The sequence below is a fragment of the Labeo rohita genome, chromosome 5 (assembly GCF_022985175.1).
Source record: "Labeo rohita strain BAU-BD-2019 chromosome 5, IGBB_LRoh.1.0, whole genome shotgun sequence".
NCBI lineage: Eukaryota > Metazoa > Chordata > Actinopteri > Cypriniformes > Cyprinidae > Labeo > Labeo rohita.
In genome coordinates, this window is record NC_066873.1 from 24000603 (window position 1) to 24016822 (window position 16220).

At 37.0% G+C, this 16220-nt stretch overlaps 1 protein-coding gene across 4 annotated transcripts in view; it reads right to left on the reverse strand.

Moving 5' to 3' along the window:
• Window positions 1-16220, reverse strand: part of eda (ectodysplasin A) — a 41655-nt gene continuing 25435 nt past the window's right edge. Inside the window, exons 2-9 of one of the 4 annotated variants that reach the window (XR_007827749.1) lie at window positions 13098-13161; window positions 7697-7732; window positions 7344-7529; window positions 6613-6647; window positions 6403-6454; window positions 4291-4421; window positions 3714-4144; window positions 1-3569 (exon numbers count right to left, since the gene is read on the reverse strand). Coding sequence is in view for 3 of the 4 variants with exons in the window: in XM_051109509.1 (XP_050965466.1) it covers window positions 3884-4144; window positions 4291-4421; window positions 6403-6454; window positions 6613-6647; window positions 7344-7529; window positions 7697-7732; window positions 13098-13161 (765 nt within the window). In the remaining variant the exon portion in view is untranslated. Of the gene's footprint in view, window positions 4145-4290; window positions 4422-6402; window positions 6455-6612; window positions 6648-7343; window positions 7530-7696; window positions 7733-13097; window positions 13162-16220 lie in introns of all 4 variants that reach the window. The other 3 variants (XM_051109511.1, XM_051109510.1, XM_051109509.1) reach the window with 3 other exon arrangements.

Consider the following 16220-nt stretch of genomic DNA (forward strand, 5'->3'; position numbering starts at 1 on the left):
CTCTCCTTTTTTTCTTTCTTTTTTTTTTTTTACATTTCCATGTGGAGACAGAGAGAACATGCAGAGGAAACCTGAGGGCAGATTACCAGCTCTCTTCAGAAGGTTCCAGATAATTCCCATGGTTCTTTTTATTCCAAGACCTTTGAACACACAATAAAGCAGTTTGTTCTCACTGTGAGGATCTGGGATCTGATTCCTATTAACTGAACTACACTCGCATAATTCAGTTTTCTCTACAACCCATTCAGATCCGCAATCCTGAGCTGTCAGTCAGGCGCTGGAGAAATCTCAAGGGCTGATTCATGACGCTATTATTTATATCAGTATGTGTTTGAGTGAAAGACAGGCTCAAATGTTTGGAATGGAATACTAACTTACTGTATACTGTGCAGTATATACTGAACACCGCCTACTGTTTTATGTGTCTATATGCTTTTATGTTTTATATGATCTTTTAAAATCAGGTTTTGTGTAAAACTGTCCATAAAAATGAGGATATCTGTGGGATTTGGCTTTGTGGGATGCAGTATTCAGTACATACGCTACTGTTTAAAGGTTTGGGGTTGAGAGACGTCTCTTCTGAACTTCAATGAGAAATTCACTTCCAGAACAAAAATTTACAGATAATTTACTCCCCTCTTGTCATCCAAGATGTTCATGTCTTTCTTTCTTCAGTCGTAAGGAAATTTTTTCTTGAGGTACACATTTCAGGAATGTTCTCCACATAGAGGACTTCAGCGTGGCCCATGAGTTTTAGCTTTTTTTTGTAAAGGACGATTGACCTTCTTTGCATGTTCACTTTGTAAACACTGGGTGGGTACTTCTGCAGCAATGTAGGATGATTTTAAAGTTGAGGAGAAAATAAAATGGGAGTTTTTCGACATACTCTAACTGTATTGACCCAGATTACACAGACTACGCACACACTAGACAAAATTAGCATTTGAGGTTAAAATGTACATAAATTGTACATTTTTTAGAAAATAACCGATCTTTTCGCTAGATAAGACCCTTCCTCCTCGGCTGTGATCATTTAGAGCCCTTTGAAGCTGCATTTAAACTGCATTTTGGAAGTTTGAGCTCACGGGCACCAAAGTCCACTATATGGAGAGAAATCCTGAAATGTTTTTCCTCAAAAAACAATTTCTTTACGAATGAAGAAAAAAAACGCATGAACATCTTAGATGACAAAGGGGTGAGCAAATCCGTAATTTTTTGTTCTGGAAGTAAAAAAAAAAAAAAAAAAAAACATTACAAAACTAATATTTTGAATTATTATTAAATTTGAAAATAATAATAATTATTAATAACTATAATATTTTAAAAATGTGATTTTATTCAAAGCTAAACTCTGTGTCACATGTTCCTTTAATTGTGTCAATCAGTTGGGCCCAAAAACATTTCTTATCAGTGTATTATCAAAACAGCTGCTTAATATTTTTGTGGAAACGGTTATACAAAGGATTCTTTGATGAATAACAGGAAGTTCAAAAGAATATTATTCTTTTGAAATAGAAATCTGTTGTAACATTATAAATGTATTTGCTGTCACTTTTGATCAAAGAGATAGTTCACCCAATAATAAAAATTCTGTCATTAATTACTCACTCTCATGTCGTTCCAAACCCAAAAATCCTTTGTACATCTTCAGAACACAAATTAAGATATTTTTGATGAAATCCAAGAGCTTTTGGACCCTGCATAGACAACAACACAACTGACACATTCAAGGCCCAGAAAGTTAGTATAAGGACATTGTTAAAATAGTCAATCTGACATCAGTGCAACCTTAATGTTATGAAGCTAAGAGATGTGTTGTGTTACTCTCGTGAACGAGGGACAAAGACTGACACAGAAGAGAAGAAATGGTTGAATGAAGTGGTTATTTTTGTTTTCTTTGTGCACAAAAAGTATTCTTGTAGCTTCATCAAATTAACTTTGAACCACTGATGTCACATGGACTGTTTCAGTCCTTACTACCTTTCTGTGCCTTGAACATGGTAGTTGCATTGCTGTCTATGAAGGGTCAGAAAGCTCTCAGATTTAATCAAAAATATCTTTATTTGTGTTACGAAGATGAACCCAAGTCTTAGGTTTGGAACAACATGAGGGTGAGCAGTGTTGGGGAAAGTTACTTTTAAATGTAATGCATTACAATACTGAGTTACTCCCTAAAAAAGTAACTAATTACATTACTTTTTATGGAAAGTAATGCGTTACTTTTTAAATCTTGCTTGTTTGCTTTTAATATTAAAAGTTCTATATTTGGTAAATGTAAAAGCCTTTTCACACCAAAACCTTCAGGCTTTGAGAAAAGTGAATTTACGTCTGTACAGTAGACTGCAGAAGAAAAAAAAAAAAAAAAAATCAACACTTCAGCAAGAAAAAAAAAAAAAAGGAAAACAAATGTTAGTTTATCTAAAGTAATTTTTGCTTATTAATATGGTTGAATTGCATCATCGAAGGTTGGCAGCAGAGACATTTGGTTAGTAAAATGGTATTAAATGCTTAAAGGGTATTTGTATTATTTAACATATTTAATTATTGCAGGTTTGCATCATATTCAGAGTTGAATTTCACTGTTTTTATTCATTTTGAGGAATACTGAATCTGTTCTTTGTGAGTGACATGAATTAATGCATGTTCACATTTAGTCTAGAACTAACATCTTACTGCCAATTTCTCTCAACATGGGGATAGGAGAGCTTTTAATCAATAAATGGGGGGAAAAGAAACTGGCGTTACTTATTTGAAAAAGTAATGCGTTACTTTACAAGCTACTTGGAAAAAGTAATAATATTACGTAACTCGTGTTACTTGTAGTGCGTTACCCCCAACACTGAGGGTGAGTAATTATTTACAGAATTTTTATTTTTGGGAGAACTATTCCTTTAAAACTGACCCAAACTTCTAAACGGTAGTGTAGTATAGTATTAGTAATATACTAGTATACAGCATGCATACTATATACTGTAGCAAAAGTAACAGTAGTACAACAGTATTCTATTCCAAACACAGCCAAATTTGTCAGTGCTACATTTGCTATAGAGAAGCACTACTGTCCCCTACAGGAGACATATGGTATTGTATTGCATTTTTAGAATGATGTTGAAGAGGGCACTAAAAACCATGGAGTAACATCAATTTCAGTGCCTGAACTACTGGCATGTGCATACACTACGTTTCCCCCACAGGTAATGACAGGTAAAGAGCAAAGAACCATAAAACTGTAAATTTCGTGACTTCATATTAGGGTATCTTGACTGCATTAGAGATAACTGAACATAGATATTCTGTTTTATACATTGCCATTATCAGTGCTTAATAGAATAGTACACAGGTTCACTATTTATGTGGTGTTGAATCTATTGTAGTGAGTGTCTGTTATGAGCAGGTTGCTACCGGTGAATTGAATGAATAGAGCATCTCACTCCTTTTGCAGTTCCAGTCACTGCAATCAATGCAGGTGCACTTCCTCCCTGTGCCACATGTGCCAGATACCACATACACACAGCAGCTGTAAGGGCGCCGAGCTCATCCAGTCGCACAAACCAGAACTGCTAGAATGGCTGAAACACAATGCATGCTGGTTATTCACCAGGAAGCCAGTCTGTTGATTAAATTTGTGTGATATGGCTAATGTTTGAGGAATGATGGAGGCTGTTTCAGTGCTCAGAGTGAATTGGATCTTTATGTCAGTGCAACATAGTCACATTTGCCTGACGCTCGGCGGATATGTAGATGAGCCAGTTCGTTCGTAAATTGCTGGCTCTGTGTCCTTGGGGCGGTGCTAATGAGACGTACTGGCTCAGTTGAGTTCAGTGGGCGTGGTCTGTGAGCTCATCAGCGTGATCTGTGTGTCTGATGGGGTCGACCTGTATGCTCAGGTGTGTCCAGCAGCCGGGGCGTCCCCTAGACGGATGCTGCCGAGGAAGGTGGTGTGGTTGCTCATTGAGATGGAGGTGTCCTCGTACACCATGCGGATGGAGATCCTCTGGCGGGCTCGCAACAAACACACGCCCGCGGTGTAGCAGGTGTTGAACTTGCGCTGGCCGGTCTCGATGCTTCGTGTGCAGCGCAAGAATGGAGTCTTATCAACCATCACCTCGTAACTCGCTATGTCCGTGAAGTTCAGGTAATATACCTGTTGAACGCACAGACACACACAGAAAGCAAATTGGGATTTCTGATCATGATAACATTGTTAAAATATGTTTTATTGTATTTGTATGAAATGTATACTGTATGTTTGTGTATAAGGAGTAGAGTTAGTCCAGGGACTGTACTCACTTCTACCTGACTATATATAAAGTATGTTCCGTCAAGAAGGACTTCCAGCTCTCCAGAGCGCGAGTGCATTTTAAACACTCTCTGATGGATTGAGATCATTCTCCAATTTTTCAACACACCTTCTGACAAATCTCACAAACAGACACCAGTAAATACTCAATCATCTGTTATGACAGTAGTGATACATAGTTAAGACACACACACAGCAGGGCTCAACTATAAGGAGGTTTTTCTGAGATTTCTACTTGCTTTGTCAACATTTTCACTGACCCTAACACCAATCAATTAAACATTTCTCATTGATCATTTAAAGGCACAATATGTAAGATGTTTTTATTAAAATATCCAAAAACCACTAGAGCAGTGTTATATATTTTGTCTACTTACATTATCCCGAATGTTTCTAAGAATGTTTGAATCCAGAAAAATAAGCAATTTTAACTAGTGTAACGGACCGCCTCATTGTGTCACCTGCCAATGATGTCATACACCCTCTGATTTTATTTGGTAGAAAACATGGAAACCCCAAAGACGCTTTAAAATGTTATGCATTTTATTAGACAGGTGATGAACACACAAAGTAGCCTTATAACAACACTTCAACACACACAAATGTATCTAATATGATAAAACAGAGTTGCTTTTTCTTGTATCCACATGACCGGAAGAAGCGGAAGCGGTTGACTGTGACATAATAAAAGCTCCACTGGTTTCTAGCCGTGTATCGTGCTCGTCTCTCATTAGGAATCGCTCCAGCGGCCTCGTTTCGCTTCTACAACTTTCAACCCCACCCTGCTTCATACTACAGTGACCTTAATAAGTCTTTCATACATTAGCTCATCAATGAACATGATTTCTGCCCGAGTATGGTTGGATTACATCGGCTGTGAGTATGAAGACAACAACTCCCATGATTCCACACTTTCTTGTTTGTTTTGAATATGCGCCCTCTAGTGGTGAAAACTTACATATTGTGCCTTTAAAAAATGACATTACACCCACATTAAAATTAATAACAACTGGAAATATTACTACAATTTAAAATGTTTTTAATTTAATTTTAAATTACCATTACTCCAGCCGTCAGTGTCACATGATGCTTCAGAAATCATTCTAATATGCTGATTAAAAGAAACATTTTTTATGAACAGTGAAAATATTTCTGCTGCGTAATATTTATATTCGTTATATATTGTTTTTTCAGAATTATGTGAACAGAAATTTCAAAATAACAGCATTTATTTGAAAGAAAAATATTTTGTAACATTAAAATGTCTTTATACTTTCAATCAATGTAATGTGTCCTTGTTAAATCAAAGTCTTAATTTCTTACTGACTCCAAATTTTTGAACAGTGATGTATTTTTTCTTCATCAAATGTTACTTTTTATTTTTAATTATTATTATTATTTTTTTTTCTTTACAAAGAACGTTTACAGTAGCCAGTTGGCCATCCTTATATTTGAGCCCTTTATACAACCTTAACAAATTAAAGGGATAGTTCACCCAAAAATGATAATTCTGTCATTAATTACTCACCCTCATGTCGTTCCAAACCCGTAAGACCTTCGTTCATCTTCGTTAAGATATTTTTGATGAAATCCAGAGCTTTCTGACCCTTCATAGACAGCAACACAACTACCATGCTCAAGGCACGAAAAGGTAGTAAGAACATCGTTAAAATAGTCCATGTGACATCAGTGGTTCAACAGTAATTTTGTTCAACAAAGAAATCGTTGAATAAACTCATTATTTTTGTTTTCTTTCTTTTCAAAAAGTATTCCCATAGCTTCATAAAATTATGGTTGAATCACTGATGTCACAGACTATTTTAATGACGTCCTTACTACCTTTCTGGGCCTTAAACGTGGAAGTTGCGCTGCTGTTTATGTAGGGTCAGAAAGCTCTCGGATTTCATCAAAAATATCTTTGTGTTCCAAAGATGAACGAAGTTCTTGCGAGTTTGGAACGACATGAGGGTGAGTAATTGATGACAGAATTTTCATTTTGTGAACTCTCTCTTTAAAGTCATTCCAACTCGAAATATCAATAAGCATTATGAAGCATATGTATATATTTTTGAGTATGTGGGGGATCATTATTTAACTCTTACCTTCTTTCACCTGGATAGTCGTTTCCTGACCTTGCAGATGCACCACAGCTGGCTACAGAAACAAACAAATCCAGAAGACACATTTTCTATATACTCTTGATGCACAGACTCATTAGCATGTTCAAACGGTGTCTGATCTACAAATCACTGAAAGAATATAACATAGAGAGATAAGCAGTGTGGTGGTGGAGATCAGGAGATGGTACATACCTGTGTCTCTCTGTGTTTGGCTTTTTCAGCGCCACCTGTTGACACACAGAGGGAAAGAAATTAGCTGCTTAAGATCAGTAGTTAATGTTTGCCACACGTTTACAGCAACAAACCTTTCAATTTAAACAACGAATTCCTTGCAAAAACATGCACAGCAATGAAGCAACATCCCAGTCAATTTTGTAATTGTGTTATGTTGCATCGCTGTTGATGTGGGTAGGCCTTTAACAATGGGATCATATGAAAATCTAATTTTTTTTCTTCCCTATCCACTTTACTTTTCCTGTAAGAGTGGGCGCAGCCATTTGTAAATTTAATGTGTTTGGCTTCCAGTGTCATTTACTTCCGGCTATTTTAGCTGTACAAACAGCTTGTTTTGCTGCTGGATATTGCAAACAGCTGTGTCTTACCATATTATTTTAATGTATTATCTTAATTATGAATACACTGGTTTGTAGTTTTACCACCGCAGCTAAAGAACCATAACGTTCGCACATCACAGAAAACAGCTCACTTTCGCACTGAAAAATAAGGCAGATCATGAAATATATCAGAGTAAAGCAGCTTATCTGGATAGGATGGGATCTGATTTTGTCCACTGGGAATTGATTGGATCACTTTGACCATTTGTTATTGCTGCAATCTCATGTGAGTGACAGTTTGCTGAAGGGAAGAGTTTATTGCAGAAGTAAAGAACAGCTTGCTGTGTAGAGGCAAGTGTCTGTATTAACCTGAAGGTCCCTGTGGTCCAGGTGGACCTTGTGGCCCAGGTGGCCCTGCGGGACCAGGAGGTCCAGGTGGGCCAGAGGGACCCATCGCATTACTGCCCGGGATTCCCGGGATCCCTGGTATTCCAGGTGGACCTTGCGGACCAGGTGGGCCTGGAGGTCCAGGAGCGCCAGGGGGTCCTTTCTTGCCTGAAGAAAAAAAAAAAAACAAAAAAACACAAACAGAGAGAAAAGCAATGTCAGTCTGACATGACCTAAAACATTGAAACACTAAAAACAACTGATGAGGAACAAAACAAACCCCCCTCAGAAGTGACACTTTTTTTTAAACAACAGTGTGAAAATTTTATAATTACCCTTTTTCCGCTCTCCTTTCTTTTTTCCATTTGTATCTAGAAGAGGGATAAGAAGCAGAAAAATATAATCAGTTAGAAATGTATCATTTTACATTTTACAAGTGTTCCTGCTTTTTTCCTCTAGAAAAGAAATTGATTTATTCAAATCAGACTTGTTTATTTGTTTCAAAGCAGCCTAACCGATAATGACACTCGCATGACCACAGAAAAACAAACAAAATGTAATTTGAAGGACAATTGCTTCTGCTGGTGTCTACAAATAACACACACACCTCACCGTACGACAAACTGTAATACTAAAGCAACAAATGTAGACAAAAGAGTCAAACGATGTGTATGTACGTGTATGTGAACGTGTAATAAATCTAGCACATCCATAATAAACAAGTCTGACAAAATCCACTGTTTTATAGTTTAAAGTCTAGCCTAAACACACACACACACACTGACTCTCAGGAGACAGATCTGTGTTCCTAAGGCCTGAGGTCACTCTTGTGTTTGTGTTGGCTAGCATTCGGAGGTCTTTTTTTTCGCAATAAAACTACTTCAACTCATTTGTAAATGACTGCTGCTTTCACTGTGTTGTCTGGTGGGCTTCGCACGCGATATCTCTTTTTCTCAAAACACAGAATATCAAAAGTGAAGAGAAACAACTTGCTGCCTTTAATCTTCTCCTTTAATCTTCCTTTTTTTCTCATTATATGAAAAACAACAGAAGAGGGGGAAGAGGGCAACATGCACATACATAAAATCAAGCAAGCGCAACAATAACCAAACATGACACACATAATAAGCATGCAAAGAACTTGACCTGCCTTCAGTACCTCCCTGCAGATGTCCCCTTTTTTTTTTATACAACAATCAGGGATGAACTAACCAAATAGTTGTTTATTTCAGCGCAAACCCTGCGTTTTTTTCAAATACCACCCGCAACCCACTTTAAATGAACACAGTGGCCATAGAAAACAGATGGATGAAATGGTTAAAGAATTAATTTGGTTAAAGTATACAATTTATTTAAAAATAAACGTGTGTGTACATTTTCAAGTGATTTTTGAAGTAGAAACTGACTTTGTGTTCCTGCACTAACAACACAGGACTGACACAATGGCCCATAAAAAAGTATTTTTTCTGAAACTGTCGGGGGGCTTCACACATCAAATGTTTAATATTTAAATCATATTATTTTATTACTTAAGTGTATTTAAGTTGCGGCTTTTCAAGACTTTTCAATGCGACATTTTCAGTGAATTCTGCTCTCAGTATGCGCAACTCATCCAGACCACTTCACAAAGCCTTGGTTTGTTTTTTAAAACCTTTATTATCTACATAGTCTTTACTTCTATTCCAAGAAATCTCCTAATCAGAAAATGTTTACCAGATTACCACATCTAATGTTTGTTTTATTTATTTAAACAAATCTTTGCAAACTGTCCAAGCAGCTTTTGCCAATCCACTCACCTGATTTACAAAATAATTGCGAAACATAATGAAAATATTATAGTTTTATTAATCACAGGTTCTGTGAAATTGTCAGACCAGTGAATGAACTCCCTCTGATGCTGACGGTGAGCCTCAGAGCAATTACATCAGGAGAGAAGCATCAGGAAAAAGGTATTTCTATTGTAGTTTGACTCCACTTATACACATGACTGAAGATGCAACTGAGATATTTTAAAAAGCAACTCAATCACATGATAAGCACAAGTGCGTTTAAATGTTGAAATATAAATAAAATATAAATATAAAGATTGGTCTGCACGTCTGTGTACATGCATGTACGTCAAAAGAATTCTGAGGGAGGGTTACTTGACATTGGGTATGTCTGTGTTTGTTTTAAATGGGAGAAAAAAGAAAGAGTGTTAAAGTCTTTAATGAATGGAACAAATTAGCATCAAAGACAGACAATATTGGAACCATATTTCACACCAAACATGCAGCTGCGCACACAAACACACCGAACACCAGCTGTACGTTCACAAAGTGCATGTTTATGAGGCCACAAAGTGAGCGAGTTTGCTTATGTCCATGTGCAAGTGCTTTGACCCATGAATCTGAGAATTGGGTAGAAGGCAGTATTACTTTTGATCACAGGAATGGATTAAAAATGGCTTCCTTATTGAATCATGCATGTACCCACAGATGCACACAGGCAGTTTGACGCTATATGGAGTCACCTAACACAATCTGATGCTTGGATTTTATACTCAAATCTAATCAATTAAAATCTGTTGTCAACATTTCATGGAAATTTAGTTTAACAGAATTACAACTAAGCCATAAAAATCAACTACAATTTGAGTTATGTGTGTGGACGCTGTTCAAAATGAGCTCATGGCGATGAGTGAGGTCTATAGTTTCAAACACACACTGAGCTGTATGCAATATCCTATATGTCTACATAACAGTATGTTAGGGATTTATTAACATCTATACACTGCTGTCAAATATACAGAGATTTACAGCTCTGCATATTACAGGCACTGTTTCCATCAGAGTCCATCTGCAACACACCTGAGCGTGCCACTCTACTAGTGTGTGTAAGTGAATGTGTACGTAGCGCACAAGACGATAATCGGAGAATAAATGGGTCTCGTTTACTAATTAAATACAACCCCAATTCTAGAAAAGTTGGGACATTTCGTTAAATGCCATAAAATGAAGAATACTGATATCTGTTCATTCTCTTTAACCTTTATTTAATTGACTGAAGTACAACGAAAAAAAATTTCCAGGGTTTTCGTGGCCAACTTTTGATTTTAATTTGTAAATATAGCCAAATTTCACCACTTTCACCAACTACCACACATAATACTGTGAAAGGTCAGTCGGTGTAGGGCAAGGCAAGACACCTCAGGTGAATGTGCATGACCTTTGAGCACTCAGATGGCGTTGCATGAGAAACCGTCATGCAGCAGTGTTAAATATAGCCACATGAGTTCAGGAGTACTTCGGAAAACTGCTGTCACTTAACACTTTCTGCAGCTGCATCAATAAATGCAATGAATTTCTGTTACTCTAGCAGAAAGCTATACATTATTTCTATGCAGTGACACCATGGGGTTCTCTGGGCTCTCAGATAGTCAAAGAGATGATGGAAATGTGTGCTGTGGTCAGATGAGTCCATGCTTCAGCTTGTTTCTGGGAAAAATGGACGTTGAGTTCAGTACCGAAGACCAAAGATCCATCCAGACTTTCATCAGCGACAGATGAAAACGCAAACTACTGTCATGGTATGGTGGTGCAGCAGAGCAAATGGCATTGGTGACTTGAATATGTACCTCCATTGAAATGGAGGCATGTATTGAGATTGTACAGACACATGTACTGCCATCAAGATGACATCTTTCATGGGAAGTCCATCAAGAGAATACCATTCTCTCATTCTGCATGTGCTACAACAGCGTGGTTTTGTAAACACTTACTTTAATCAAGCCAGATTGGACAACAATTTTGCTTGCAAATCTTTAAGTACTTGCATCCTCAATTTCCAAAAAATTAAACATTGTAATTAAAAGGAACGTTGATGTGGCACATTGTTAAACATGCCTCTGTCCCAACTTTTTTTGGAGTGTGTTGCAGCCATGAAAATCAAAATTTGTTTATATTTACAAAATAAATTGGATTTTTTTTCATCGTTTCTTAGTCAATTAAACAATGGTTAAAGACAATGAACAGATAAACATATTCTTGATTTTATGGCATTTTACGAAATGTCCCAACTTTTCTGGAATTGGGGTTGTAATTTTATATATGTAAATGTGCTTACATAGCTTAAAAAGCTTAGCTTGCAACAAGGGTAAAGTTTGTTACTCTCAATACCAAGTTAATTGCCATTTGTGTTTAAAATTTGTGTTTAAATTGATAACTTGCTAAGACAGGCATTTTGAAAAAGAATGCGGTCACATTAACACAAGATAATATAGCACAAATGTCTAGTGCTAAAATCAGCTCATGACAATTTATGGGGGTGATCCATCTCCAAAAATCCATCTCTTTTACGCTGAGTAGTAAGTAATAAAAAAAGTAGTAGCTTCCTCTAACTGTTGAACATGCGTACACGAGAGAGTGGCGTTCTAGAGGATGACGTAGGCAAATGTGGTGACAAACAAAATGAGTCATGAATTAGAAGTACAAAACGAGGATTTGTAAAAAAAAAAAAAAAAAAAAAAATTCAGAGGATTGTGATATATGCCAAAACACAAGGCAAGCATATTCTCACCAGAGCTTATGCTACACCTGCATCCTACATCATCCATCTGCTGGAACGCCACCCTCTCGTGAACACGTGTACGACAGTTAGCGTAGGCTAGATTTTATGGTTTATAAAGTTTTAAATATGTACATTTTTCTTATATAAATGCATCGCTTCGCTTCAGAAGGCCTTTTTTTTAACCTGCTGGAGACATGTGGAGTACTGTTTATGATGGATGGATGCACTTTATTTTGCTTCAAAATCTCAACAGCCATTCACTGCCATTATAAAGTTTGGAAGAGCCAGGACATGTTTTAATATAATTCCAATTATATTTGACTGAAAGAAGAAAATCATTTACACTTTGTATGACTTTAGAGTGAGTAAATCATGGGGTAATTTTAATTTTTGGGTGAAAATACAACGTTTTATGTCATCCTACCAATGTGCAATTATAAAACCTTAAGAATAATATTATATAATTTCTTTACTGAGTCAAAGACAACTTCTAAATAAGTACATCTCGTTTGTTAACATTAAACAGCACTATATCATCTACTGTACATGTATCATCATCAGTAGCCTCGCTCTCCTGACATCTGCTTCAGCATCGTTTGAGATGGCATGCATGTGTAGTATGTGTGCACATTATCTGTGTTGTATCGGTATTTGTTTTGGCACATGACGCACACAGGTGCAAAAGCTGAAACAGTAGAACTCCTGATCAGAGCCAGTGACTGCACAGCCATAATCAAAGCCAAAACCACCTGCCAATCAAACGGCTGCCAACTGGAGCCAATCACGGCTTTGGAAAGAAGAGTAGGTAACAAAAGCTAGAGTCGGCCAACGAGAAAGAGCGAGCGAGGAGCAATATCAGTTTGTTAGAAGCTACTAGAATGGAAAAAGGAGAGGGATTTCACGTATAAACTACTGGTGCACACAGCATAGCCCAGTAATGAGTAAGATGGAAGGAATGAATGAGGGGGAGAGAAAGAGTGAGAGGTAGCATGATCAAATGAAGGAAATGCATCTCGTTCTGAACTCTAAACCACATCAAAGAGAAATTGCTGGCAATCTCACGGGCTTTATACTCACGTATACACAGGCACACACACACACACACACACACACACACGCACACAGTCTTAATATAAGCTCTAAATTTCATGAATACCAACACACACAAAAGAGTTTTTTTTTTCTTACCTGAACGTTTGGTACGATGAATGACTCTCTCCAGCCCTCTTGTGTGTTCATCCCTCCATCTGCTCTGTGAAGATGAAGGAATAAGGTTTTTTTAAATACAGTGCAGAAGAACAAAATTAATTCATGGTGCTGTTTCAAAGCATCTTACATTTTAACACCAGCTTGAGTTTGAGCCAAGACATGATCAATAAAACTAATCCATTTCTTTGTAAAATAAATGTCACCATGTAAACCAAAACTACACATGCACCCACACACCTCTGCTGAAAGACAACTCTGAACGTAATGAACATAATGTGTGTGTGTGTGTGTGTGTGTGTGTGTGTTAAGAAACCCTGTGGATTTACAGCAGTGAGACATTCCAAAGGGATGATCCAGCACACAAACACACATAAAATCACATTAACTTAATGAATTATTTAAAAAGGAAATGCCTTTCTTATCATTATCTCACATACAAACAGGGTAATAGTGCTGCAAGCCTTAAACACACACACACACACACACACACACACGGTGGGTTTCCATGTTTTACGGGGACATTCCATAGGCGTGATGGTTTTTATACTGTACAAACTGTATTTTCTTTCCCCTTACCCTAAACCTACACAGAAACCTACCCCTCACAAAAAACTTCATGCATTTTTAGATGTTCAGAACACTTTATTATGTATGACTTGTAAGCTTGTTTTTTCATGGGGACCAAAAATGTCCACACAAGGACAAGGATTTTGGATATTGCCATCTTTGTAGAGATATTCTGTTCCCATAACGTAGGGTATACCTGAAACACAAATGCTATCTCACAACCATTTTTATAAGTATTTTACGAGGTGGCTAATTCGTACGAATTCGTAAAGGCTTACTTGTACAATTTTGTACGTTCTCTGTGAGGGGTAGGTTTAGAGGTGGGATTAGGGGTCGTCATTCGTACAAATTCTTACGAATTTGCCACCTCGTAAAAAAATATGATTTTTCACAAAACATACAAATTCCTATGAGCAAGGTTGTACAAATTCATATGAACTGGCGACCTCATAAAACATGTACAAACTGGCGTGAGACTGGGTTGGAAGGGCTGGACGATTAATCGAAAAGTAAACGAAACCGAAATTTAGAACCTCTAACTGACGTAATTTTCCCTTGCCAGTAGTTTTGTGTTTTTAATCCTGTTAATACTGCCCTTTAAAAAACAGTTTACAGTAGCAGGTTGGGATGACAACTTTTGTATTTGACGGCATTAAACCATTCCTGAGCACTGCGTCTATAGGAATCGTATATATAAATTAGGGCTGCCACCTAATAGTCAACTAACCATTAGTCAACGAGAAGAGGTTTAGTTGACCAAAATTTTTTAGACGCTTAATCAAAAGAAAAAGTCACGCGGTACATGACGGACAGATCCTTACCACATAGACGGCTGGTATATGTTGTAATGCAGTACATTGGGCAAGACATACAAATGCTCACCTATCATTCATCGACCTCAAATATGGCTTATCATCTTAAATATGTAGGTAGTAGCAACTTTTCTTTGCCGTTCAATGTAATGTTATCCCAGTAAAATCAGCACTATTGAAGTGTCTGTGTGGAGTGTGAAAGCTGAAGCGCGCTTACTGCATGACAGATGGAGGTGTCGGTGTGATCATTTGCTCTTAAAATACGAATTTCTGGTCATAAAGATAAGAGTAATATATCTTTCGAAACTGTAAAGACTTTAAGTTTATTTGTGTGCACTCACAATAACAACAAAACATTGCACGTTTGTAAAATAATTAAAGCAATCAGGATGCACTTTCTGCCGTCTCCGCCTCCTTGAACTTGAGCAACTTTGAAATTCCGTGTATACTTGCCTTACAGACATGAAAAATATATATGTAGAGAGTGAAATGTCTACTTTCAAAAGAACCAATTCAAATAGGAAGAAATATTCTCAGATTATGTAATCCTTATGAAATATGCATACAGGCACACTACTGCGGAGATGACAAGTCAGTGTTGCCGACTTCATCTCTTAAGTCGAAAACAAAGAAAGCAATAAATGATTAATACATTAATGCAGTCTCCTTGCTGTTTTTCCTCGACACATTCGTAATTATTATATCTGCCAGTGCGCTGTGGTTATTAGGCTATGTAGGTATATATATATATAATGTATGTATATGTGTGTGTGTGTGTGTGTGTGTGTGTGTGTGTGTGTGTGTGTGTGTGTGTGTGTATATATATATATATATATATATACACACACACACATATATTTTTCTTTTCCCTTTTTCTATTCTTTCATTTCATTTTCTCTTCTTTCTTTATTCATTCTTTTTCTTTTCATTTCTTCCTTCCATTTTCCTTTTTTCCTTCTTTTTCTCCCTTAGGTCCATTTTCTCCCTTCCTTAATTTTTCCATTTCTTTTTTCATTCCTTCCATTTTTCATCCTTTTTTTCTTTCATACATTTCATCTTTTTTCCTTACATTATTTCCTTCCTTTCCTTTTGCCCTTCTCCATTTATTTCCTCTTGTACTTTATTTCAGTTCTTTATTCTTTGTGTTATAAAACACTCCTATTGTAAATGTGACCCTTTGAGATTGCAATAAGATGATGTTAAGGCAGACGGTGGGCACACACACACAAACAGACAGACAGCATTATCATCTTATATTCAGGGATAACTATCAGGTCAGGATACTTTAGGTCTGGAGTTTCCATGTATATTTATACACAGTGAATGAAAAGGTTGAGAGAGGAGTAACTCTGGGTCAGCTGCAGTAGCACATATTTGTGTCTGTGTCAATAAGACAGAGAACATGACCTTGCTATTCTTCACAGTAGAATCACATTACAAGACCTAGACTGCCATTGTCATCTTCATAGCCTACTTTTTTTTTCTTTTTTGATTGTAGAATTGTTGAAGGGAAAGGAGTCTGAACTCACACACACACACACACACAGACTCATGGGTTAACGGGGTCATGCAGCTGTGTCTGGGTAAAACTTATGTTATTTATGTGATTAGAGAAGCCACTAAATCACAAAGTTCAGCCCCAGAGTACATTGGATGTCATGTGAATTCATGTATCCACGTAAAACATTGACACGGTAGTGTGAACGCGACTACGTGTGTGTTT